At 47.4% G+C, this 25,098-nt stretch overlaps 1 protein-coding gene across 3 annotated transcripts in view; it reads right to left on the bottom strand.

Annotated features, from left to right (window-relative positions):
* Positions 1-25,098, bottom strand: part of Asap1 (ArfGAP with SH3 domain, ankyrin repeat and PH domain 1) — a 259,627-nt gene that overhangs the window by 183,251 nt on the left and 51,278 nt on the right. For 2 of the 3 annotated variants that reach the window (XM_051202528.1, XM_051202529.1), the window contains exon 3: positions 4,690-4,816. The exons of the other annotated variant lie outside the window; for it this stretch is intronic. In XM_051202528.1, the coding sequence (XP_051058485.1) occupies positions 4,690-4,816 (127 nt within the window). The remainder of the gene's footprint in view (positions 1-4,689; positions 4,817-25,098) is intronic. 3 annotated transcript variants of the gene reach the window in all.

Genomic DNA, 25,098 nt, shown 5'->3' with positions numbered 1-25,098 from the left:
ACACACACACACACACACACACACACACACAGAGTTATCTGTTAAAATGACACTCTCAACAATAGCAGGACAAGCATTAAATAACACTATGCATATATGGGAGGGAAGAGAGATGGCTCAGTGCTTAAGAACATTTGCTGCTCTTGCAAAGGACCTGGGCTTTGTTCCCAGCATCCACATGGTGGCTCAAAACACAAGAAGCCCTAATCATCTTCAGGCAACAGGCTGTGTTGTAAAATATACACATGCAGGCAAACACCAATACGCACAAAGTAAAATCTTTTTTTTTTTTTTTTTTTAAGTATAGTGCTAGCACATAGTGGGGACATCAATAGCTGACAAATGTTTCAGTGTTGATATCAAAGAGACCTTTGGCAACCGTTAATCAAATGCTTCTATGCCTTCAAAAAACTGAATTAATACAAGTCTGCAGGCAGAGCCCCTACCTGACACGGAGCCCCCTTAGGAAGGCTTTGGAGGGCAGCTTGTAGACGCAGTTACTCGTCTCTGAACCCAAGCCTAGCAGTAGAATGCACTCAACAGTGTGTGTACTGACTGGATGGCAGATTGCAGGATATGGCTTATACTGGCTTATACTGCTGTGAAGAATGTTCTCTATTAATTCCATGAATTTAACCTTCTGTCCTAGTAAGAGTTGTGAGCTTTTTTTTTTTTTTTTTTTTTAATTTTCTTCAACACTAACCATTAGCTTCTCCCATACCATAAGCAATACAAATAACAGCCCCCGTACCTCACTATGGCTTGGCAATGTGACTGTGACACATGTTCCTCAAAGATGTGCTGAGCAGATGCTGCCCATAGGTCACTTACATAAGCTCTCACATTTCTATCTGAAACCCACAGCCACATCTTTGGAAAAATAGTTCACTTAAATAGCACTATTAAGAATCCCCTGGAACATGGGCGTGAGGAGAAGCTAAGCGGCTAAGGACATTACACATCTCTTCATGAGATCAAAACTGCAAAGTACAAACCCCCATTTGTGCCCTAGAAGTCAGTGAAATACAACTTCGCAGACATTTACTTTATGTGGTAACTGTAAGGAATTCCCTAACTCCTTTATTTACTACCAAGATCTCTTTGGGCCTAGATTTTCCTCTCAGTAAAGAGGTAAAACCAGCCCTTCTCCCTTCAGAAATTTCTATGTGTAGACTCTCCCTCAAAGACGCATGTAGTTCTACATAGCAGACTACATGTGACCATGCATCCCCTGTGCCTACAACTGGCCTTATATGGAGCAGAAGCTAAAGACATAAGCAAAGCACATCTCCTCCATCAGCATCAAAGAAAAATGCCGGCCTTATAATCAGGTAACCAAGCAGACCCCCCCCACCCCAAGGACTTTGATGTACTCTCCCTCCTATCCAAGGCCCTAACTAGTCTTCCATGGGAGAATGTATCCTGATGTCTTGGTCCGTGTTCCTAAAATGCCTGCTTGCTCCCTTCTCAAGAAAACATCACGATCCAGCCACTTACAATGTCCAAAGGGTCACAAGCAAAACAACAGACACTAGTATGCTCTGCTTCCTGAGTGAGCAAGGTACTGGCCTTGTGCTTAGAAAATACAGGCCAGGATGAAACAGCAGAATCCCAGCTGATCGGTTCCTGCCTCTCAAAGGCAGCGGCTTGTGTCCCAGCCAAAGCCTGACTCTCCAAACCATGTGTTTTGTTCCGAACTGAAGGAGAAGCCTTGAAGTCAGCTCTTAGCCTCCTCTCACCACGGACATCGGATTCATTTCCTAAAGTGATGTCCCAAGGGGGACATGTGTGTTAATTAGTAATATAAACAACAGAAAAAGCCACAGATAAGGCAGGATATTCATAACTCCCAGAACTAAGAAGACATGTTTTCCAGACAGACAGAATTCCAAGCTACCCAAATTATTCCCTATTCTGAAGTTTCTACATCTCTCCCTCAAAATAAATAATAAATAAGTAAGAGTACCCAAAAAGTCTATTTCTAAGAATAACCACATAATAATACAAGCCAAATTCTTGCAATTTCCAAATCTCTCACTTGTGAAGTATATGCAAACAAGACTTCCTGGTATATTCACTAATTTTTCCTTTTATTTTGGGGGCAGTAATTTTGCTCCCCTTTTCAGCATCTTTTATTTTTTTTGAGACAGACTCTTCCTAAGTATCCTTGGCTGGGAACTCACAATCACCTACTCAGTCTGAGTGCTGGCATCATAGTGTGTCCTGCCATGTCTACAGAAGGTCCTCTGCCCCAGCACTGTTTAAGTAAGGTCTTAGCGTGCAGCCCTGGCTGGTCTGGAACTCATTAGGCAGACCAGGCTAGCTTCAGGCCTGCCTCTATTGACAAATGCTAGGATTCAGGTATGCCCTACCACACCCAGCCTCCTATTTATGAAGAAGCAGGCTGTGATCTACTCAAGATGTCCATAATAATATACCTTCTCCATATAGGTGAGCTTGGAAGGAAAAATAGAAATTCAACCGTGTGATTATCCAACAATAACACATTATTTCCTATATATAAAAATAGATCACCACACACAGTTAGAAGAGACACCTTGAGAAAAATGATTTCTTAACCAATATTATACTCACATTTAGAAAAATGATAAAATGTTACCAGTGACTATACAACTGGTATAAATGTAACATTTACTTTTATGTTTTAGAGACAAGAGTATGTCAGTATATTCTGATGTCACTTTTGAACTCTCTAGACTGGTTCCAATTCTTTCTCAAACTCAAAGGTTTATTTTTCTATCTAAGTTTCTAACACACACACAACACACAACACACTTGAGGGGAGGGGGAAAACAAAACTTATTTATTGCATTTGCACTTAACTGTGGTTACCTTAAACTAAGATCAAGACATGCTTATATGACACTAACACTATTCTAAAACCTTGCTTCAATATGCACAAATACGCACACAGACATCACACCAAGCACCCTTATCATCTACTGCACAAACACTGAGTGTGCACAGTAACTGACAGCTCTATTAGCAGGCACTGAAGTTATCTGGAAGGAAAATACCCACACAGTCTAATCAATGTTAAGCCCTTTAGAGGCGTACCCAATTAGAAACGGAAAAAAAATGGCCAGGTGCTACCAGATGAGCATGTTCTTACAGTGACATGAAAGGCACACTCACTGGGAGGTTGGATGCCTGGCAACGGTGTTTAATCCCTGATAATAACCGTAAGGTAACTGACAGTTCACTGGGTGGGGGTAGCACATTACCTCTGACTTTCAAAGACATCTAGTTAGGTGATAGTTCTCCATTCATTTCAACATCCGTCTCCATCACTTAACAACGAATCCAGAGAAAACTCTATAGAAACAACCCTAACTGGAATAAACAGACTTGTTTATAGCACCTGGAAGGCAGGCAACGAAAGTCTCTAGGCCCCAAACATTTCCATCCCTTAATAAGGCATCCAGTACCAGTTCTTGGTACATCAGACAACATGAGAAGCAAAGCCTATTCCAAACAGAAACTCTTGATTCCCTGTATTACCGAGGGCTGGCCCTGGTGGTCTTAACTAAGAAAGAGCCCCTTGAGCCTCAAATAAACCAAGCATATAATCCCGGAGGGGCAGGGGCACCTCTTCCTGCCTACACTGTCGTTTTCAGCCAGGGCAGGCCTGGCTGGTTAGGATGGGAGTGATGTTTTGTGGCTGCCACTGAGAAATTGTACTGAGTTTCTGCGAAACTGCCTTATTTTCACGGAGGTTACACAGGCCTTATTTATGAAGCTGTAAACCTGGGTTTATAGGTTCCTCCTCACCCACCACTCTATCGTTAACGGATCGAAGAATTTAAAAGAAACAGCTTTGCCCTTGTCCCTGCTCCTGGACGCCCATCCATCCACAAGGTTTTGCGGAAGGGCCCAGACAGCAGAGCTGTTCGTTCCGCAGTTTCTAGTTGCATCTACCCTTCTGATCAGCTCTGCAGACTGCACACTGGCTTCAGCTCTCTCTCAGAGGAGTATCCTGCGGATACTTGGGTACAGCAGCCCCCAAGCCCTGGAAAACCCAAGCCAGTGGAGCAAGGGGAGTGGGGGCGGGGACCTGTGCGTACAGACCTCCTTTCCACCTGGCCTTTGGCTCACTTCAGGCACAAGGGACCAGCAGCAGACACAGACAGGCCCAGAGGTGGCAACACAACAGCCTCAATCGGAGTTCCCTTTCATCCCTTTGGGTTTTTCCACCAGCCCTTATCTCTACAGCTAAGCCTGCCTGGTCCCGCTGGGCTGCGGAGAAGTGCACTCACGGCCCATCTCCAAGTCTCTGGCTGGTGGTGACCTTGGCCACCACGCAGCCTCGCCTTTCTGCCCTCGGTGGCCTGACGCCATGTACTTCGCGGGTTAGGAAGGGGTCACAATGATGTGATGTGGAAGGAAGCGCCGGGCAGAGCGCCTGGCACCCAGACAGGGTGCAGGCAGACAGAGGATCCCTCTTCTACTCGGGCGTCCAGAGCTCGCTCAGTTTGTCCCCACTTTCGTCCCCGGGCTTTCGAGCCTGCAGGACCCCGGGAAGGGCCGCCAAGGGGGCCAGCGGGGGCCGGGGGGTGGGGTGGTGATGGTGATGGGGGGGCGCCGGAGGGGGTGTGGCTCCCCCAGGCTCCCCGGCTCCCCGGGGGCCCCAGCCCACCCAGCTGCCAGGCCGCCGCCGCCGCCGCCTACCTCCTCCAGCAGCGTGACGGTGTTCCTGCAGTTGTGCAGCCGCGTGGTGAAGCTGGACGTGGTGGGCGAGTTGTAGTCCTCGGTGGTCTCGGCGATGAACTCGGACACGGAGATCTGGTCCGGCATCCTGCCGCGGGAGGGACGAGACACAAGCGGGGGCGGGCGTGAGTCACGGCGCAGGCTCCCGGGGCCGCCGGGCGGCTCATGAACGCCACGCGCGCAGCCCGACCCGCCGCGGCGCCCGGCCTGGCGCGCGAGGAGCGGAGCGAGCGGAGCCGAGCGGAGGGGAGCGGGGCCGAGCCGAGCCGAGCCGAGCCGAGCCGAGCCGAGCGGAGACGAGACGAGACGAGCGGGGCGAGCGGCGCGGCGCCCTTCAAACCGCGAGCGGCGCGCGCACGCGCGGCCACCGGGGACGCGCCTGGCCCCTCCACCCAGCGCACGCAGGGGGCGGGGCGGGGCCGGGAGGGGCGGGGCCGGGAGGGGCGGGGCCGGGCGGCTCCGCGGCGCTCACAGGCGGCGAGGCCTGGGTGACCGGGCGCGCGCTCCCGCGGCGCTGGAGGACGGCGGGCGCGCGCGCGCGCGGGCGGCGCGGCCGCGGCAGTCACGGGGACAAACACGGAAGTTCTCTGCGCACGCGCCGCGTGGGCCCCGCCCCTCTCCGCCCGCCCCGCGCCCCCACTCCCCCCGGCCCCGGCCCGTGCGCGGCCCCCACCTCGCAGCCACGCGCGCTGATGCTGATGCTCGCGCTCGCGCTCGTGCTCGCGCCCGTGGGGCTCCGGAACCGCACCCCCTCCCTCCCCGCGCGCGCGCGCGCACACACACACACCCAGCCGCCCCCGGAGCGGTTACTTCAGCAGCGAGCTGGTTACGCGAGCGGTTTTTTGCAAAAAGAGGACCAAAAAAAAAAAAAAAAAAAAAAAAATGTAAAAGTTGTACGTGTTCTTTTTTAGTCCCGAGTGGGTGCAGGAAGCGAGGCCCGGAAAGCCGCCTCCTGCTGCGCGGGCCGAGGCCCGAGGACCCAGGGCTTACCCCCCCCCTCCGCCTTCTGAATGCCAATGATGTGTGCCTAGTGCAGACAGCAGATTGTTTTAAAATACAAAAGATTAAAATTTAATTTAAAAGGAGTGTTTTAGAAATACTTTTCACCTGTCCATGTGCAATATACTTTTTTCCCCCTTAATCCAGAGGAACGGTGAGCATCAGGAGATGCAAAATTATTTCTCAGGAGCAAATGATCTTTCCTATCAAGCAGAAACTAAGTTTCTTCTGAGAAAAGGACCACTTCAGCCATAACATGTCTACTATCTTCAGTCCAAAATACCCATCTGATTTCTCACTACTGATGATGGATGAAGTAGATTTTAAAAACAGTAATAGCAAAACCCACCTAGGCCTTGGGGAAGTGTCTCAGGATTGGCCCACAGGAGTGCTTGAAAGCTCATTGCTGGTCTTGGCACAAGCCTTTGGAAGGCAGGCACTGTGGCCCACCCAAGCCTGCCTACTGACCATCCTGCAAGGCTAAGGTTGTATACTCTGGCCCATCTGCCCACAGCTCAGGGACCCATGGTGAGGACTTGTGTGGGGACTGGCAGGGAGAGAACCACTTCATGTCAAAAGGAAATGGTTTGCCTCATAAACTGCCAACAAATTCCAAGATGAGGGAAGTCTAAGTAAGGTAACATTCCTGCTGTCCTGGAACTTGACCTCCACTGGAGGATCAGACAGCTAACAAACAAGCAATTCGGTGGAGGAGTTGGATATAGGTATGAAAATGACAAGGTCATACATAAAGCATGCCCCATGAAGCCTTCTGTCAAAGTGAGCAGAAAAGATCCAGAGTGAACCACACAATATCCTATTGGCTAGGAAGCTGGGACCCTGCAGATGCCTCACACAAAGGTGGAAAGTAAGGACACTCAGGCTGGAGGCTGAGTTAAGGTTCATGGGTGCACAGGAAAGGCTCGCTTCCCACATAGAGAAAACAAAAGTGTGTGCTGTTTATCTCCCTGGCTTGGCCAAACCAGGTCTGCACTGTGCCTCCATGTTCTTAGCAGCACTGTCCAAGGCAGGCAAGTGTCTCAGCCTACTAAAGGAAGAGCTTCTAAGGAAATGTGACCAAATAAATGCTTCCCTGGCAAAGAGAGGTATGAGAAATACACCTTTAGAGTCATTCCAAAAAAAAAAAAAATCTAGTAAATAAAGAAACAAATATAAATGAGAGTGCCTTCTTACTTTAAAAGTTTGGGACACCTGAAGAGTGAAACCCTCGTAGGGAAATAGGCAGGAGAAGACTAGCAGCTGAAGAGGGCCAGTGACTTGAGGGTCAATGGACGAACTCATGTGCCATGGCTGCAAAATGTAGCTTTTGAAGCATGAGCCACCCAGAAGGAAGTCCTACCTCATTTTCCACAGCATCTGGGAAATTCTGTAAATGGGACCCTCACTAGCTTGGACTAATTAACCTCCCTCAGCAATGCTCTCCCATAAAGCACTGAGGAAAAACAGTGAGCAAGAGGACTTCCCTCCAAGAGGCCTTGTCTTCTTCCCCTGGGCTGTCCCCCCTCCTTCTCTTCAGAGCTGTCATCTAGTACCTGTCATTTCTCCTGGGCTAGCAGCGCTAGTCCTCTGTGTCTGGCGTAAACAGTAAATATGAACTGTTGTCTGGAGGCTAGAATCGGTGGATAAGCGTGTCTATTCCCAGAGGCCTTGGATTTCTCCTAAACACAGATACTGTCACCCTGGGTTTGGGTGCCGTGGCTTAAAATAGGAGGGTAGGTGTGTCAAAATGACCACACAGAGTCCACTAGGCTGGAGCTAATTTGTGCCTGTACTAGACTGCAGATAAACGAAAGGCTGTTAAGGTAAGCTCAGCAATGGTAAGCGGCCAGGGATTTCTCTCATGACTGAATTCCCTGCAGAGCCCAAGCTGCTGCCACCGATTGCTGTTTCACTTTCCTCGGAAGATTATGTTATATATCTGCTCCTCCCCTGCCTCCTCCAGCCAAGAAGGGAATAGATGAATAAAGAGATAATGTGCTCCAGTAAGTATATACCTCCTCAGTCTGGTATGCAATTAGACTCTCAAAGCTTCTCACCTCAACCCACTATTCCTGGGGTGCATGGACCATAATCCTCTCTCATAATCCTAGTGCAAACCATCTGCACCTCCCATTTTCTCAAATACCCTGAACACCATTCCTGGAGCTCTGACGTAGGCAAAGCTGAGAGGCTGGGTTTCTTTACAGGGAGATCAGGGAGATACCCAGAAATATACACTATCCTCTCCAAACCCAGGAGGGGAAAAAAAAAAAAAAAAAAAACAGATGCACATAGACTTGGGCTTCTGTGAACTTGGCTTTATATAAAGCAAGTATCATCTATGCTGTCATCGTTATAATCCCTGTCCGAGACTGTTCATACCTCTGTGCCTCTCATTCTGCCAAGCCCTGCTCACACTGGCAAGATAGTTGTCCTGAAAGGATGCATCAAGAACAGTAGTATTAGTTTGTCCTTCTGGGAGGCACCAGTATTGCTGACTACTGTCACCTGGGAATTGGCTCTGGGTCACATTTCCAAGCACAAGCCTCACTCTCCCAACTACTTTGGAACCAAGATGACCGACAACGATCAGAAGATAGGGAACTTGAGATGGGTAGTCAAGGGTACTCTTTGAACCTGAGACCCATTGCTGCGCTGAGCTACGATGTTAGCCAGTCACAGCACTCGCCAAGTCCCTCAAGGAGCCAACAAAAGGAAAATGCTTCCAGGTCCTGGAACTTGAGTTTGGCCACCTATCACTGACCTTGCTTTCCCATGTGTAAAATTAGGGTAATCAGAATGTTATTAGAAACAAGAATAGATACGGATAAAGACGGTGAAACATAGTGGATTCTCTTTGAACAGTTCTTGTGTGAAGCGTGACTCTAAATACATCATCCCTTTCCATTCCACAACCCAGTTATCTCTCAATTAGTCACGTGGAGGATGGAAGAAGCTCAGAGGAAGGAAGGGCTACACTCTAATTCCCAGAATCTGGAATCTTGGGTGTGGGAAAAGGCAGTCTTTGGAAGATTTACTTTTTTTTTTTTTTTTTTTTTGGTATTTATTTATTTATTTATTTGGATTTTTTGAAACAGGATTTCTCTGTACAGCCTTGGCTGTTGTAGACCAGGCTGGTCTCAAACTCAGAGATCCACCTGCGTCTGCTTCCTGATTGCTGGGAGTAAGGCATCCACCACTACTGCCCGGCTGATTTGCATATTCTTGTGAGAGGCCAGACCCCTTAGTAATGATTCTGGATTTTGGAAGTAATGTCAAATAGGATTAATTCCAGTCAGGGTCAGAAATGAATTGTAAGGGCCATCATGAGTTGGCCACCGTCTCTAACAACCTGAGTTCAATCCCCAGGACCCATGGTAGGAGGAGGGAACAAAGCCCTCAGGTTGTCTTCTGACCACAGGCATACTTGCCATGCATGTACCCAGACACACATACACAGATCATCTCTTAGATCTAGGCATACTTGCCATGCATGTACCCAGACACACATACACAGATCATCTCTTAGATCTAGGCATACTTGCCATGCATGTACCCAGACACACATACACAGATCATCTCTTAGATCTAGGCATACTTGCCATGCATGTACCCAGACACACATACACAGATCATCTCTTAGATCTAGGCATACTTGCCATGCATGTACCCAGACACACATACACAGATCATCTCTTAGATCTAGGCATACTTGCCATGCATGTACCCAGACACACATACACAGATCATCTCTTAGATCTAGGCATACTTGACATGCATGTACCCAGACACACATACACAGATCATCTTTTAGAACGAAAGTTCTTATAAAAAAGGATGGCCTAAGCCAGGTAACTTCTAGAGGATATAACAAAGGATTCCATTCCCAGGAAGGAGCGTTGATCTATTTGTGGATTCCAAACGAGACTAGCCTGGGCTCACATCTCTGCCACATGGCGGCCACCAGACCTTATTAAAGTGGTTTTGTTTCTCTCCGTCTCAGTTTCCATATCTGTAAATGGGGGTGGCCGTCAGGGAGCACACGATGACAGTGCCCTTCTACAAGAGGAAACCGGCTAAGGAATATAAAGTTCTTAGCAGGGCCTGAAACAGCTTACGTAGATGCCATCTTTTAGATATTAACATGGGAACTTGAAACCCTTATGTGGAGATAAGAAATTCTGATATTTCTAGCTGATGTTCTCTTTTTGGATCATCAACTTCACGCGTGACTTTGAATTGCCCAAAGCTTATCACAGGGGGGAAAAACCAAGCCTGGAATACAGGAGAGGACCCTACGATCTGAGCACCTATCCTGGGTCAGGCACTGCCCTCCCTGGTGCTCCGTATGTATGTAGTCCCTGAAAACACCCGTTAGCATGTAGTCCCTGAAAACACCCGTTAGCATGTAGTCCCTGAAAACACCCGTTAGCATGTAGTCCCTGAAAACACCCGTTAGCATGTAGTCCCTGAAAACACCCGTTAGCATGTAGTCCCTGAAAACACCCGTTAGCATGTAGTCCCTGAAAACACCCGTTAGCATGTAGTCCCTGAAAGCACCCGTTAGCCCTGAGGTGCAACCACCACAGTAACCTGAGCTGAGACACAACACTGAGCCTGGCAGACTGGAAACACGGGTCTCTTTACTGTATGGAGAGCTGTACAGAGCTGCTGTGTGGGATGCAGTGTTCCCCGACACAGGCAACATGGACGCTTCCTTGTGCGTTTCGCTTGTTAACCCGCAGACTTGTTTCCTGCCGAAAGAAATACTGCAGAAAGAGAAAGCCCTCTCAGGGCAAGAGTGATGTATTTGACACCATGTGTTATTCTATTAGGCTCACGTTACTCTCCTCTCTGTGAAATAAAGGCTGTTTTCTTCTTGTTCTTTGTACAAGTGTTTCCCAAGTGCATTCATGTAATATTTTTTTTAAAAGCCTGTTCTAGCCCCTATTGTACTTAATTTAATTTAAATATGTCACATGAAACATCCAGGTTGTTCTCATGAGAAGGGAACATGGTTAGTTTGGACACACAAAAGCCCTTCTATTCTACCTCTCTGGTTCCTACCGTTCCCTCTAAAGGAGTTAGGAGGGGAAAGGCATGTAGAAGGCTGGGAGCCCAGAAAGCTCAGAGCCTGACTATCAAGTCAGTGAACTCAGGAACCTATTTCTGTTCTGCCCTATAAAAGAGTAGCAGTCAATAAGCCAGGCAGTGGTGGTATATGCAGAAGCAGGCTAATCTCTGTGAGTTCGAGGCCAGCCTGGTCTACAAAGCTACACAGAGACCCTGTCTCAAAAAAACCAAATATGAAATAAAATGAAAAGAGTAGCAGTCAATAACTGTGATGCTTATTACACACCTCGGGCTGCTGGATCACTGCAGTCATGACCTCACTCAACCTCACAGCAACTATACACTGGGAGTACGAGGCAGGAAAACCGAAGATGATGGGTTGTGAAGCAGGACAGTGTAATGTCCTGGTGGCTAGTCAGTGTTCTGCGAGCTCAACAGAGAAATCAGGGACAGTGAAAGGACCCAAAGGCCCAGACAACTTGGCAAACACATTTCATACACGTTTTTTTCCCCTCTTCTGCGAGTTCAGTTTTAAATGCAAGCTTGACTGGTCTTGGAGCAGTCTCCTGGCTCTATTGGTTGGGGATTGATGTGCATGTGCATGTGCATTCTCAATAACTGCATTCTCCCTCTGTCACAAACCACAGAGCGATGCCAACGCAGTTCCAACAGACTTCAGATTCAGGTAGACACAGCCAACTGTGAACTTCCCACAGCGACACGAAGCTCTGTCAGTGTCAAGGTTTGGCTGAGAACTCAGAGCTTCCTACTGAGTTTCCTGCACTACCAGAGGTACTCGGGAGCCTTGGCCATTTCCAGCTCACCCACATCCCTCAGGAATTAAAGGAAGGGCAGAAGACTTCTGGCGCGTGGGCTTCGTAGTGTGTAAGCACGATCTCCCGAAATGCTCACAAGAACCTACAGAGCTGGGACATTTCCAGCTGTAAGAACTGGACACAAACAGCCTGTCCCAGCTCAACAGGTACCATATTTTACCTATGGTATTCAGTCTGCCTGACTCCAAACCCTGCAGGCTTTTCTTTCCCTACAGAAGGCTCTGTCTGGTGCAGGTCCCTGCAGGCTCCCCATAAATGTGTTTTGAACTGTACTGGTGCCTCTTTTTACGAGATACATCATTTCCAATATAAGCAAAACAACCTCCAGAGAAGAAAAAGTATGGTGTTTTATAGGATTCCTAAAAACCTGAGATCTATAGATGTCTGGGATTTTAAGTCTCATTTTGTTTGTGCAAAAGAAACAATTTCCCTGAAAAATGGTGAACGACTCATATGGTACCCAGGTTTTGCTTTACCCTGGGTAAACTGGTTTCATTTTAAAGTTAGCAGATCACACTTAATCATGACTGCGTCTGCGCTATCTCAAGATAGAATATACCTCTTTTATGGATCCCTTCCCTGGCCCCCTTTCAAGTATTTTTATTTCTTCAGCCACTTTGTGAACTCCTTGAGAAGTCAGGGGTGGGACACTCACTCACTGTTAGAGCACCCAGGCCCCAGATGCTCATAGGTTATTTCCTGGAGGGCTGGAAGGATGAACGACAACAGATGAATGAAGGAATTAGAAAATGGCAACAAGGGAGGGGTGTGAGAAGACTTAGGACCGGAGAAATGCAGAGCTGTTTTCACTATCTCTCATCACACGCAACAGGTACCAGAGAGGGTTAACAGGGTAATGGGCTTTCCAATACTTTCAATTTTCCAGACAAGTTCTTTCCAAGCCTGCAGGTAACTGGCCCAGTATTTCCTGTCAGGTGTGTGGGAGCCGGAGCCAGATACCTTGTCTCCCAAGAGTTTCCCACTTCTCCATCTTTCCCAGTTCCATATCTAAGGGGGAATACAGACCCTGTGGGAAGAACCTCCCTTTTCTAATGCAGAATGCATCAAAGTAACCAGGAGTACCTATATAAATAGTTTCTGCTATTAATAACTGTAACGAGGGCCGGGGTTATAGCAAGGAGGTAGGCTCTTGCATACTATGTAAGGCTGTGGGTTTGAAAGCAGGAAACACACATGCGTGCACGCGTGCACACAAACTGTACCGGCACACCATCACTGTAACTTGAAGCAGAACTCGCGCTCACCTCCTATTTTCGTTCTCTTCCCCATCTTAGTACCGCTATCACCTTTCTCTTTCCTACTTTCCAAAGCCGATACATCTAAGTCCGCCCGTGCCGCTCTTGCTTATCAGCTACCATATATCAACTTTTCCTAATCACACTCCCCCTTCTCCCATCCCATGGGGGCCTCCAACACACACAGAGCTCTTGAGATTAGCACCCAGTGTGGTCATTTCCAAAGAAGAGATCACTGCCTCTGAGGTGCCTGGTACAATTTCCAGTGGGCGCTGTGGTATTGTTGACTCCCAGGAGGCCTACTTCTGCCCCACTATTCTCTCACGGTCCCGAATCTTTCCAGTGTGCCACCTGGATTCAGATCACACGGGTTCAGCGCCAGCACTTTGCTCCACAGGACTTGTTACCTCAGGCAAGTTACTTCATTCCCAAGTTTTAACCTTCAAACGGAGGATTGTGACAAGAGGACTTCTGTAAGTGTGCGGGAAGGTTTACACAAGGTTGTCCTTGCCAGGTGCTCAGTACTGTCCCTGATACGTAGCAGGTACTAAGTTAAACTGTTCAAGGGTTGAAGGCATGCATCAGACAGACCCTGTCATCAAGAGGGGTTCTGTGTACACAGAGACGAATTAAGGAACTGTTCAAACACATTCAAAAAAAGTCCATTTTCAAATGTGACCCAAGTCCAGGCAAAGGTGACTTGGATTTCTAAGTGTCTGATTCACCCAAAACCCAATTGGACACCATCCATGTGGTGTGTGTGTGTGTGTGTGTGTGTGTGTGTGTGTGTGTGTGTGTGTGTGAGAGAGAGAGAGAGAGAGAGAGAGAGAGAGAGATGTTCTGTATGTGTGCAAGCTATCTGTGTGGTACAAATAAACCCTGTCTGAAGGTAAGCGAATGGAGCTTGCCACTAGCTAACCACAGAGGTCTGAAGTTGTCTACACCTTCTGCTTGTTTGAGTCAGGGTCTCCCCTGTTTCTGTGTAGGTGCTGCCTACTGTGGCCCCTGAGCTTCTGGGCAGGTCAATTCTCCCGTCTCCCCCTCCCGGCTTGCCACAGGAGCTCTGGGGCTGCAAATGCACACTACCCTACCACACCCAGCTACTGACCTGGGCTCTGAGACCTGAACTCAGGTTGCCAGGTACACAAGGCCAGCGCCTTAATCCACTGAGTCATTTCCCTGCCTGAGACCTATTTTTTTTTTTCCCTGAAACACAACTCAAGAAGAAACAACTCAGTATATGGCAGCACAGAGGTGCTTGCCATGTGGAATGCCAGGAAGGCTGGCTGGCTCCTCTCTCTTAGACAATGTTTGTCACCTCCTTTGGCCTTTTCCTTCTTCTGTGGTTGAAACCAGAAGCCTGGGGCAGATGCTCTCTGAGGTCCCTGCGGCCATAACATCCCATAACTCGGGGGATTTTTCTTAATAGCATGTGACAACTAAGCCTAAAAGTCAGGATGCTCCTGGCTGTGTTTCATGAACTATGGAGAAGCCAAGAGCGCCAAAGTCCCTCAGTCCTGGGCAGCAGGACCTTCTCAAGAATGTTTTCCGTTAGTCAGTTTCTCATGATTGTTTTCTAGAAACATGACTTTACCCGCAACATATTTGAGCCCACATAAAATGACATGTATCATATCAGAATGTTAGTAGTCTTGTGAAATGTAGGGCATTACTTCATTTGAAAAAGGAAAATTGCCCACCCACTGCAGAATTTTCTTAGCATATGTTACTGGTTAGCAACCTTCACAAAAACGTGAACATTCCAAATCACACTGGGGTGCTGATTTAAAAGAAAGAAAAAAACCTTTCTAATTGTTAGCAAAACCTTTGACAGATGCAGCTAGCTTCTGTTCCATATATATATAATTTTATAAGGCTTCATTTAAAAAAATTAGTCTTTATGTTCTGGCCTTAGAGATGGAGAAGTATCATATGCACTAAATATAAAACTTCTCGGGGTTGGGGGGGCTGGTTTGTTGTGTGTACACGCAAATATGCATGTATGCCCTGGAAGTGTATGAGTACATGTGTTTGGCGGGGAGGTGGGCAGAGATGTGCAGAGAGGCCTGCAATTAACCTTGAGCCTAGTTCCCTGGAATTACCCACTTTAGTTTTTGAAACAGTGTTGCCTGGAACTCACTGATCTGGCTAGAATGGGTGACCACAAGCCCCAAAGAGCCTCTGCTGCTTTGCCTTTCTAGGTCTGGATTACAAGTACACACAATCACACCTAGCCTTTACACAAGTTCTGAGGATTGGACTCAGGTATCCATGTTTGCCCAGCCAACACCCTAGTCCTAAACTTGCTGTCTTAATAAATTTATAGAGACCTTACTGCTGAATGATTCCAGAGACTGATTTCAACCTCTTGGTGTGTGTGTGTGTGTGTGTGTGTGTGTGTGTGTGTGTGTGTGTGTGTGAATTGACTTTTTCTCCATTGTTTGGAGACTTTTATTTGCCCTCAACTAATTTTAGCATTTTAAAATTACCAGCAGTTCAGACAAAGCTTTAAAACACAGCTTACATTCTATATCTTGCTAGCTACACACCCTTTTCTTTTAAGCATTGCCTCTCTCTGGTCTCATGTGACTCAACGGGCCTTCCCAGCTGTAAATCTCCCTCTAAGCGGCTTCCATCTAGAAAAGGAACTGATACAGGCTTGAAGAAAACAGCCCTAAGTCACATCTCTGACAAGGGTAGAGTCTCCAAAAATACATAAACTCTCACCAAGCCAAACAAAAAGACAAATAACTGATTTCGAATCAGGCTGAGGAGTTGAATAGGCTTTACTCCAGACTGACAGACATGAGGGGAGGTCCCACATGTGTCACCAGGGAACGGCAAACGAGAACCACACCAGCCCCACTCAGCAGGATGGTCAGAAAGAGAGAGTCGTGAGTGCTGCTGGGGAGGAGAACCTGGGACTCACACACATTGCTGGGACATGAGCTGGCACAGCTTGGGAGCAACCTGGAATACTTTACCATATGACTCAGCAATCACACTCTGCATGGGCCCAGCACTGTACACACACCCTGAATCCACATGTTCAACCACATAGCAACAGTACTCTCCTGGGAATGCCAGGGAGGACTGGCTATACAACCTTTATCTGGTCTCTCTTTCTTCAATAAAAGAATCCAGTCTGATCTAAGGAAGTAGCCGAGTCAGCAAAAAGACGTATGTCCCAGCCTCTCTCATGGCTGCTGAGACTAACCAGCCCCAGTGAGAGGTAAGCGTAAATGCTTAGGACTTTGGGGAAAGTGCCCTTTTAAAGAGCCATACTTCAGAGTGTTATTATCTAGAGTACACAAGAACTATTAGAATTAAATGCCAAAGGACAACTGACAATCAGTAAACTATTCTCAAAAGAAACAACACAAATGTCCAACACCACACACACACACACTTCAGCATCCTTACCCAACGGGGGGACGCAAACTGAAACACTGCACAATTCCAGCTCACTCCAGCCTGAAAGTTTGCCATCGTGAAAACAGCAAGTGTTGCTGAGGCTCTGACAAAGAGGGATGTATATGAATAGCTACAAGTGGCAACTAGTGCAGTCACTGTAGAAATTAGTGTAGATGCCTGAGAAGATTGGAACTACAGGTGCCACAGGAGCCAGCTGTACCACGTGCCCCTGTCCACGTACCCCATGGACAGCCTACCACAGAGATACCTCTCAGCCCACTCACCAATGCACGTTCACTGCTGCTCGGGTCACTGCAGGAAGGCAATGGAACCAGTTTACATAGCTGGCAACAGATAGGTGAATCACGAACACGCGGTACGCTGTAAAGGCAACTAAGGCTAGGAAACCTGTGCGGGAGCGCAGAAGCGTTAAAGCCGGGAAAGCACTAAAATACGTATCTCAAACTCAGAATGACAAATATCCCACGTTCGCTCTCATTTGCAGAGCCTCACATTAAATGTTTCTATTTATGTGTATATGTGGATGTGAGTATGTGTGCGGACTCTGAAACTAGAAAGGGGACCATGAAGGAAGATATGGAGTATTGAGGAAGTGTGTGTGTGTGTGTGTGTGTGTGTGTGTGTGTGTGTGTGGGTGGCAACCGGGAACGACCGAGGTGAGGGAATCCTGTAACGACCTAAGTCTTTCTATGGGAATCCACATTTCTTTTCTCTCTCTTTTTCTTAAGAGCTACTTTGGCTGAAGGAGGAAGCTTTTCATCCTTCCTCCTTTCCTCTCCATGCTGTCTGTAATGTAGATGTGATGACTGGTACTTTGGTAGCCATTTTCCATCATGAGGCAATAGGCCCAGGGAGTAGAACTAGACAAACAGAAAAGTCTGGTTTCTGGTAACCATTCGGATCCTGCCTGGTCTTGGACCCTCTCCATGATTCTCTGGCTTGGTGCTTGGTGCTTGGTGTGTGCATGCGTGCATGCGTGTGACCTAATTCAACTGTTATTTGGGACTTTGTTTACATACAGTTGAAACATAATCCTAATTTATAAGGTAGGCTAAGCACATGTTGAGCCAAACAAGAATTTATGGAAACAGCTCAATTCCAAAGGAGTTAAAATTGTTCTATCGTAGTCGTTTTTTCCAACGTGTGCTCTACAATTGAGATTTTATGTTAGAGGCCTTGGGATCCTACTAGGTTATTTTGAAGACACTCCCCAAGGCCTATTTTGTGGAGTTATAGAATTGCTGAAAAGACTGGTCTCAATTCACCATGCGCACACACTACATTTTGTATGCACTTAAATTCCATCTTAGCAATTGCTTCAGAAAATCAGCCTCAGAGGAGCCAGTGAGCTCCCACAGAGCCGAGCTCTGGAGAAGCAAATGTATTTAGATGACCTTTGCACTGTCGGCTAAAGGAGCAGAGGCAGGGCTGCTTCCAAACACAGTGAGATGATTAAGCTCCAAGACTTCTATGCTTTAAAGCCAATGTTGTCCCAGCCTCTCCAATACAATCAGGTCAGAGCCCAGGAAAAGTTTTCTCATGGCTGAAATAGATGGGATCCTAACTGGGTTATTTGTTTAGCTGTTTACTTACGGCCCCTGTGCTCTTTATCAGTGGTGTGTTATTTATAATCCAGCAGCAGACTGGTAGGGTACTAGTGGGTCAGGAACAGTTTTTCCTTGCTTGCCTTCTTTAGAATTCAAGCCACTGTAAGGATGGATGAAGCGTCCGGAAAAAGGGCAGATCTTTGCATACAGGTCCCCCAGCCCCTACGGTCTGTGTGATGCAGCCAATTACACATTACAACCTCTAGAGCTGGTGACCCGAGTTAAGCTCCTCCTAGGTCAAAGTCCTGAGAGTACAGGCAGTTGTCTGAGAGAAGGAATTCTGATCAAATGACTCCATCCTGTCTCCAGGTCTTGGGTAGAATGCTTAATCACTGCTCATAGGGACAGCCAACCCCCGTGGGAACACAGTCTCTCTGTCTAGAACATAGGAACCAGGAAGAAAATCACACAGGTCCCCGGGCAGCAAATTCATTTCTACACAGTTCATGTGCTGAGTGAGACCTACATGCTTAGAAGAAAAAGAACCAGATCGATGGCTGTCATCGCAGATACACCCCTCAGGTGTTCCCAGTCTCCCTGTGTCTTGCTTGTCATATGACACGACCTGATTTGTAGTCACCAAAGACACATACCTCCAGGTGTATGAGTGCATTTCTAGAGAGGTTTAAGTGTGGAGAGAAAACCCACCCTGAATGTGGATGGCTCTAGCCCCTGAGCTCTCCTGAACTCACAGAAAGGAAAAGGCTGACCCAGCTCAAGCACCATGCTCCCGGAGTGTGGATTCCATGTGGCCAGCTCTGCAGAGATGGAGAGGAGGCGCTGTGGTGCCAGCTTGACAGCCAGCTGCACAGACAACTGGGTCTGTTCTCCTTGTCATGATGGGACTGCATCTCCAAACCTGAGCCCAGATTAATTCTTCCTTCCTTAAAGTCCTTTGGCAAGAAACAAAGTAACTGGTGCACTGACAAACGTTTGGTTTCCTTTCACCAGCAACAAAGTAACTAATACACAAACAAAAGTCTGGTTTGTGGGATTTTAGATTTTTCAGCCTTGACATAGCTGTCACCCTGTGAATGATAAGAAGTGGCTACAGTGAAGAAAAACGACCAGCCACAAACTAGAAATTTGCTAATACCTGACACTACAGAAAGAAATTCTGAACACATAGGCATGCTAGTCAAGACAGTCTGTTGTACTCATCAAATCCTGGTGCCAATGACCACCTGAACAAAACAGCAAGTCTTTGTGGTTTATGAGGAAGGGACCAAGTTGTGATGAGATGGTTAGGATACCATGCTACATGTAGGTCTTTTAGAACCAATAATAGCATACAATAAATATGGGACAATTGCATCATAGCTACTCAGAGCACATGAATGAATTTGGTTTAGACATGAACTCCTCATTGCTAAAATATGGAAATGACACCAAGACACACATTTCAACACCAAGAGTTAGATGTGATGAGATTCACAGTGAGCATGTGCATTAGTGCACACACACACACACACAAACACACACACACAAACACACACTCAGACACACACACACACACACATAAAGGCTTAAGAAAAGAATCTGCAGCTTCAGGGGGCTTGGAAAACAGGTCAGTTTGTTAAACACACTTGCTATACAAGCATTAGGACCCTATTTTGATTCCCAGAATTCACATAAAAAAAAGCCAGGCATGGTGGCATGGACATGCTATGCAGAGCATAGGCAGGAGGCTCTCTGGGGCTTGCTTGCCAACCAGTCTAGCTAAAACAGAAAACCCCAGGACAATGAGAAACTCCTGTCTCAGAAAATCAGAAAACACATTGGCCTTCAGAAACACATGCACACATATGCACACACACACACACACACACACACACACACACACGAGAGAGAGAGAGAGTATGTGTGTGTGTGTGTGTGTGTGTGTGTGTGTCTACAGCTTCAGTATGAAAATTCTCTAAGACTCTGTGGTTGGCACAGTTACATATCTACTCTAGGTTTTGTGTTCCAGACTCCCTGTGGTCCTGATTTTACACATTTTATATATGTCTTTCAAGTGTATTTAAATAAGATAATTTGCCCTGTTTTCCGATGAATAAATTCACAGATTCACACAAGAGTAAGGAAAAGGAGAGAGAGAGAGAGAGAGAGAGAGAGAGAGAGAGAGAATATTTCTTCTATTTTTTAATTTTATTTTAAAATCATACCAAAGTATGATAGCCAGAAAACAGCCCCATACCCTGAGACACTACTGGACCTCAGTGCCTTGAACTGTCAGGCCTGTGCCAGAGTTGACTTGATTCTAACACGTATCCATTTATAACAATGGCCAACTCCTACTGCCTAGCCTTCAGTTATGTGACACTACTAAGACAGAAGAAGCTGATGTTCTTAGTTCATTTAACAAGGAAGGACTCTTTCCAGCATCTCTCGTCTCATCCTCTGCTCAGCCCTGGAAGGAGAGGCAGTTTTGAGGGGCTGAGCCTGCTCATCCTCAGCCAGCCACCAAACACTTGTGTCCACATTGGAAACCGCTTCTGGCATCATGTTCCTCAGCCACAGAGCAACTAAATCACAGAAGAGATGATGAAGATGTCCTGCAGACGTGGGGCAGACTATACCTGGGCAGCACCATGCATTCTAGGAGTTAAACCCAGACCTTCCTGTTGTGAACAGGGAAAAGGCCAAATCAAAATCCCACAGAATATATTCAGCCTCTCCCCACCCCTGCTTCAGAATGCATTTACCCAGGGCCATGCTTCTGCTGAGAAGTGCTATATTGTTTTGTGTAACCACTTCTCAACACATTTCTCTACCTGTTACATTTAAAGAGTTGCATTTCTACCTAGGAAGCCATCGAAGCCTTTCAGCACTCGATTCATGCCAGAGAAGTAGAGCTACCATTAAAGTCACAACAAGCACAGTCTAGTTCTGTACCTGGTGATGGGGTCTGACCTCCCAACCCTGGGGATTCAAAGTGCAGCATGCATCCTTACATATTTTCATGCAAAGGAGATTAACAACTACAAATGAATTAACCCCAATGACAGTGGTATAACTGATCAGAGCATCCATCAACAAAGCACCCTTCCAAAATCCACACCTCAGTTTAAGGACCCAATCACACCAGCTGCCTTGTACCTCTTCCAACTGCACATTTGCTCCCTGGTTTCCTAGTTATTCCATACAACGGTCTCAACGGACCTCACACAATGTCAAGGATGGTTTATGATTATTGACTTCTACTCAGTCTCAGGGCTGACCTGTGGGCCATAATGCACTCCCTCTGATTAACAATCTACTGGTTTCTGCAGGGATAGACCATGAATGAGGAGACCCTGGAGAGCTGACTGAAAAGAGAGACCTCAAGTGACCAGACTGTTGCCATGGGTGGAAGAGCAGGAAAGGGAGGAGGAAAACGACGGCAGGGAAGAAGGGAAGAGTAGGAAGTAGCAAACAAGGGAGGGAGGGAAAAGAAGAGGGGAGTGTCCCAATTTCTGTTGCTGTAACAAAACACCATAACCAAGGCAACCTACAAAACCCGAGTGTTTAAATGGGCTTACAACTTCAGAGGGATGGTGTCCATGATGGCAGAGAAAGGTCATGGTAGCAGAGCAGTTGAGAGCTCACATCTTAATCTATATGCAAGAGGCAGAGAGCACACTGGAAATGTCTGGAGTGTTGGAAACCTCAAAGCCTGCCCTCATTGACACTCCCCCCTCCAACAAGGCCACGCCTCCTATTCCTTCCCAAACAGTTCTATCATCCAGGGACCGAGTATTCAAACATATGGGCCTATGGGAGCATTCGAGTTCGTTCTTACCATCACAGGAGGGGAGGGAGAGACGGGGGCGGGGGTGGTTAAGGAAAGTGGGAAGTGAGTCAGTCTGCACTGAAGCATTTTCTGGATGCTGAACAAGAGCCACAGGCAGGGTCAGACTGACACGCAGAGTTCAGTGTTTGGAATCCGCAGTAGAGAGAATGAATCAACTCTAGGAAGTTGTCTCCTGACCTCAGTACTCAGGCCATGGCACACACACGAATGTCACACATACATGAATGTCTCTCTCTCTCTCTCTCTCTCTCACACACACACACACACACAAACACACACACACACACACACACACACACACACACACGCACACACAGCAGGGGGATAACCCATAGGCTATTGGTCCTACTGATATGAATCAGAGGGAAAGGAAGGACACTCCCACTATAGCTCATCTCCCACCTCTCAGAGCTTTCCCTGGTAAACTTTCTCCCATTCCTACACCATCTTATGAGAGCTATAACATGGTCCCCAGCCAACAGATGAAGAAATGTAAGTATAAAAAGGTTAAGATGTTTTTGTCCTTAAAAGTATCTGTGATGAGGAAAAAAAAAAAAATAGCTGGGCAGTGAGTGATGGCTAACACCTTTAATCTCAGCACTCGGGGGAGGGACAGAGGCAGATAGAACTCTGTGAGCTGGATACCAGCCTGGTCTACAGAGTGAGTTCTGGGACAGGCAGGGACTATTACACAAAGAACCCCTGTCTCGGGAAAAAAAAAAGTATCTGTGATGTCATAGCTGTGGCAATTTTTCTTCATTTATATAGAACAATAGGAGTCAGGATGATACACATTTCTACCCACCCAGCAAAGGCTGCTGAATGAGGTTCAGGGAAGTCAGAAACTTGGGCTGTTTTCTTGTAGACTGTGTAAGACCAACACAGCCTCTACCTACTTGCTTCTTAAATTAAAGAAGAGGAGGAGGAATAAGGAGAGGACGGGAAGGAGGAGGAGGAGGCCTTGATTTCCACATTCACATACAATAGGACAAGTGGTTATAAAAAGTTTTCTGAGGGCCACAGGCTGAGAGTTGGAGGGATTGTGCCAGCATCTTCCCCATGAGCACGAGGCACCCACATCCAAACCAAGAACTCCCATGGATATGCTCACATGTGAGCAGCAAGCAGACCCCGTGGACTGTTCATTTCCTAAAGCTGGTTCCCTCCTCATTTCCTCACCCTGCCCAACCCTCCTCCCCTCCCCCGCCTCTTGGTCTCAGCACAACAAGCTACAGGTGTAAAAGCTAAGGACAGGAAATGCCCCAGCTCTTCAGCAGCCAATGAGTCATAGCAGGTAACCCACAGGGCCACACTACCCTTCCAGGCCACTGGTCCTGCAGCTTTCCTTCAGTGCAGACACGCGACGTGCTAACACACCAGTAGAGGAGGAACATTCCAGGAGGTTGGCCTTCCTGTCCTCTGCAGGATCTAGCCATGCAAGTGCTGTCTGAGGGCCCTCCCCGCACAACCTCTCTAGGTCCCGTTTGCCAGAGGTACCTCCTCCCTCTTGAGACTTCCACGGGACTAGGGATGTTCCCCATTCTCTTTTATGGCATCTCTGTCTCCTGCCCCCCTCTCTTCCTGAATCTAATTCTTCTCAGCCATTCCTATCTTGAGTGTGCCACCTGTTTCCTGCTGGGACCCTGGCTGATACAGGGAGGCAGCCCCATAAACAGACAATTACGGTATAATGTAGAACAATAAAGGACAGTATTGCTCTCGGCAACCTAAGAATGCTGGCGTCTGATCGCAGAAGTGTACATCCTGGTACTAGGACTTACTGTCTCTGTTAACCTCTTTAAGCTTCACTTGTTGCCTCTGAGAAACAAGGTTACCGACGTGCGTACGTAACAGTCTAAGGAGTGAAGAGAGAACACACACACAGGGTATCTGGCACCCAGATGAGGCCTGCAGCAATGCTAGGAAACACCCAGCAGGAAACCTTCCACTAACTATGCAGTTCCTTCAGAGAGGGTGCCCCACACATGTCCGTCAAGTCACTGGAATGCCAGGAAAATTAGGGACATGAGACACAGAGAAAGGAACAAGGGCAGAGGGCACTAGAATGCACCTAACAGTTGATGCCATGATGCCTTCGGAAGGAAGTAGCTGGCCCTTGGGTAGCTCCACTGCGTAGAATGAACTATGCGTACGGATGTACAGCAGGCAGAAATAGAGGGAACTGCAAGGCACATTATGAGGTAGCGCAGACAGGGGGAGGTGAGCCCAGCAGGGGTCAAGGAGGAGGGATGGGAAGAGGTCAGAGGTTAGGCAGGAGCACTGGGGGAGGCCTTGAATACTGTTGCAAAGAAGCATGTCTCTGCTCTTTTAACCAGGGGAGGATTTAAGTTGGCAGTGGGCACAGACAAGTTTGATGCGGTGATGGTTCAGCTTGGCTCTGGCCGGGGCAGAATGCAAATACACGTTTGCTGATCAGCATATTCATACCAGCAGCTCCGCATACCGAGATCTGATACCTCTCCCTGCTTTCTTTGATCCTTCCAATACCCATGTCAACTTACACAATGGCATGATCCCCACAACTCACCAGGCATTGATTTTTCCATGAGTCCTCATCCATTACCGCTAACAATTGAGATACTATAATAAAAGGTGTGTGTGTGTGTGTGTGTGTGTGTGTGTGTGTGTGTGTGTGTGTGTGTCACATATTGTATATCTGGCCTTTGTCCATCCTGAGTGATGAGTGACTTTCATTTGCTGACAAGGGGTCTCACTGGAGAGCAGAATTCTTTCAGGCATGCTCCAGAGGCCCTGCCCATCTTTCTGCACTAGTCACCCTCTCACTGATGTGACCAAAATTCATGACAAGGGCAGGAAGGGTTTATTTGCGCTTACTGATTCACAGGGCTCAATCCGTGGTCACATGGCCCCGTGTGCTTGGACAGAATACCATGGCAGAGGACTCAGGTTTGGTTCCCAACCCACAAAGTATCCTATAACCATCTATAACTCCAGTTCTAGGGGATCCTGAGGAGGTGGGGGAAGGTCCTTCTGTATGCGGTGACTATATATTTCTCTTGTTGCGGGAGAGACGTCATGTAGCTACCGGGAAGATAGGATGCCTGAGCATTCTCTGGTAAGCCAAGACTGTGTGGAGATACATAGATTAATAGAAATGAGTTAATAATTAAGGGATAGCTAGCCAAAAGAGAACCCTGGGCCATGAGCCAAAGAGCTTATAATTAATATAAACCTCTGTGTGTTTATTTGGGACTACGGGACTGGGTGGGACAGAAACTTCCATCAACAGGATTCAATGCCCTCATCTGATTTCTGCACGCAGCAGGCAATACATATAGTTCATGTACGTACGCAGAGGTGAAACGTTTGTCTTGGTGAGGGTCTCTGTT

This window comes from Phodopus roborovskii, unplaced genomic scaffold, assembly GCF_943737965.1.
Source record: "Phodopus roborovskii unplaced genomic scaffold, PHOROB, whole genome shotgun sequence".
NCBI lineage: Eukaryota > Metazoa > Chordata > Mammalia > Rodentia > Cricetidae > Phodopus > Phodopus roborovskii.
Note: the sequence above shows the minus strand (reverse complement) of the source record. Positions and strands in the feature narration are given on the sequence as shown.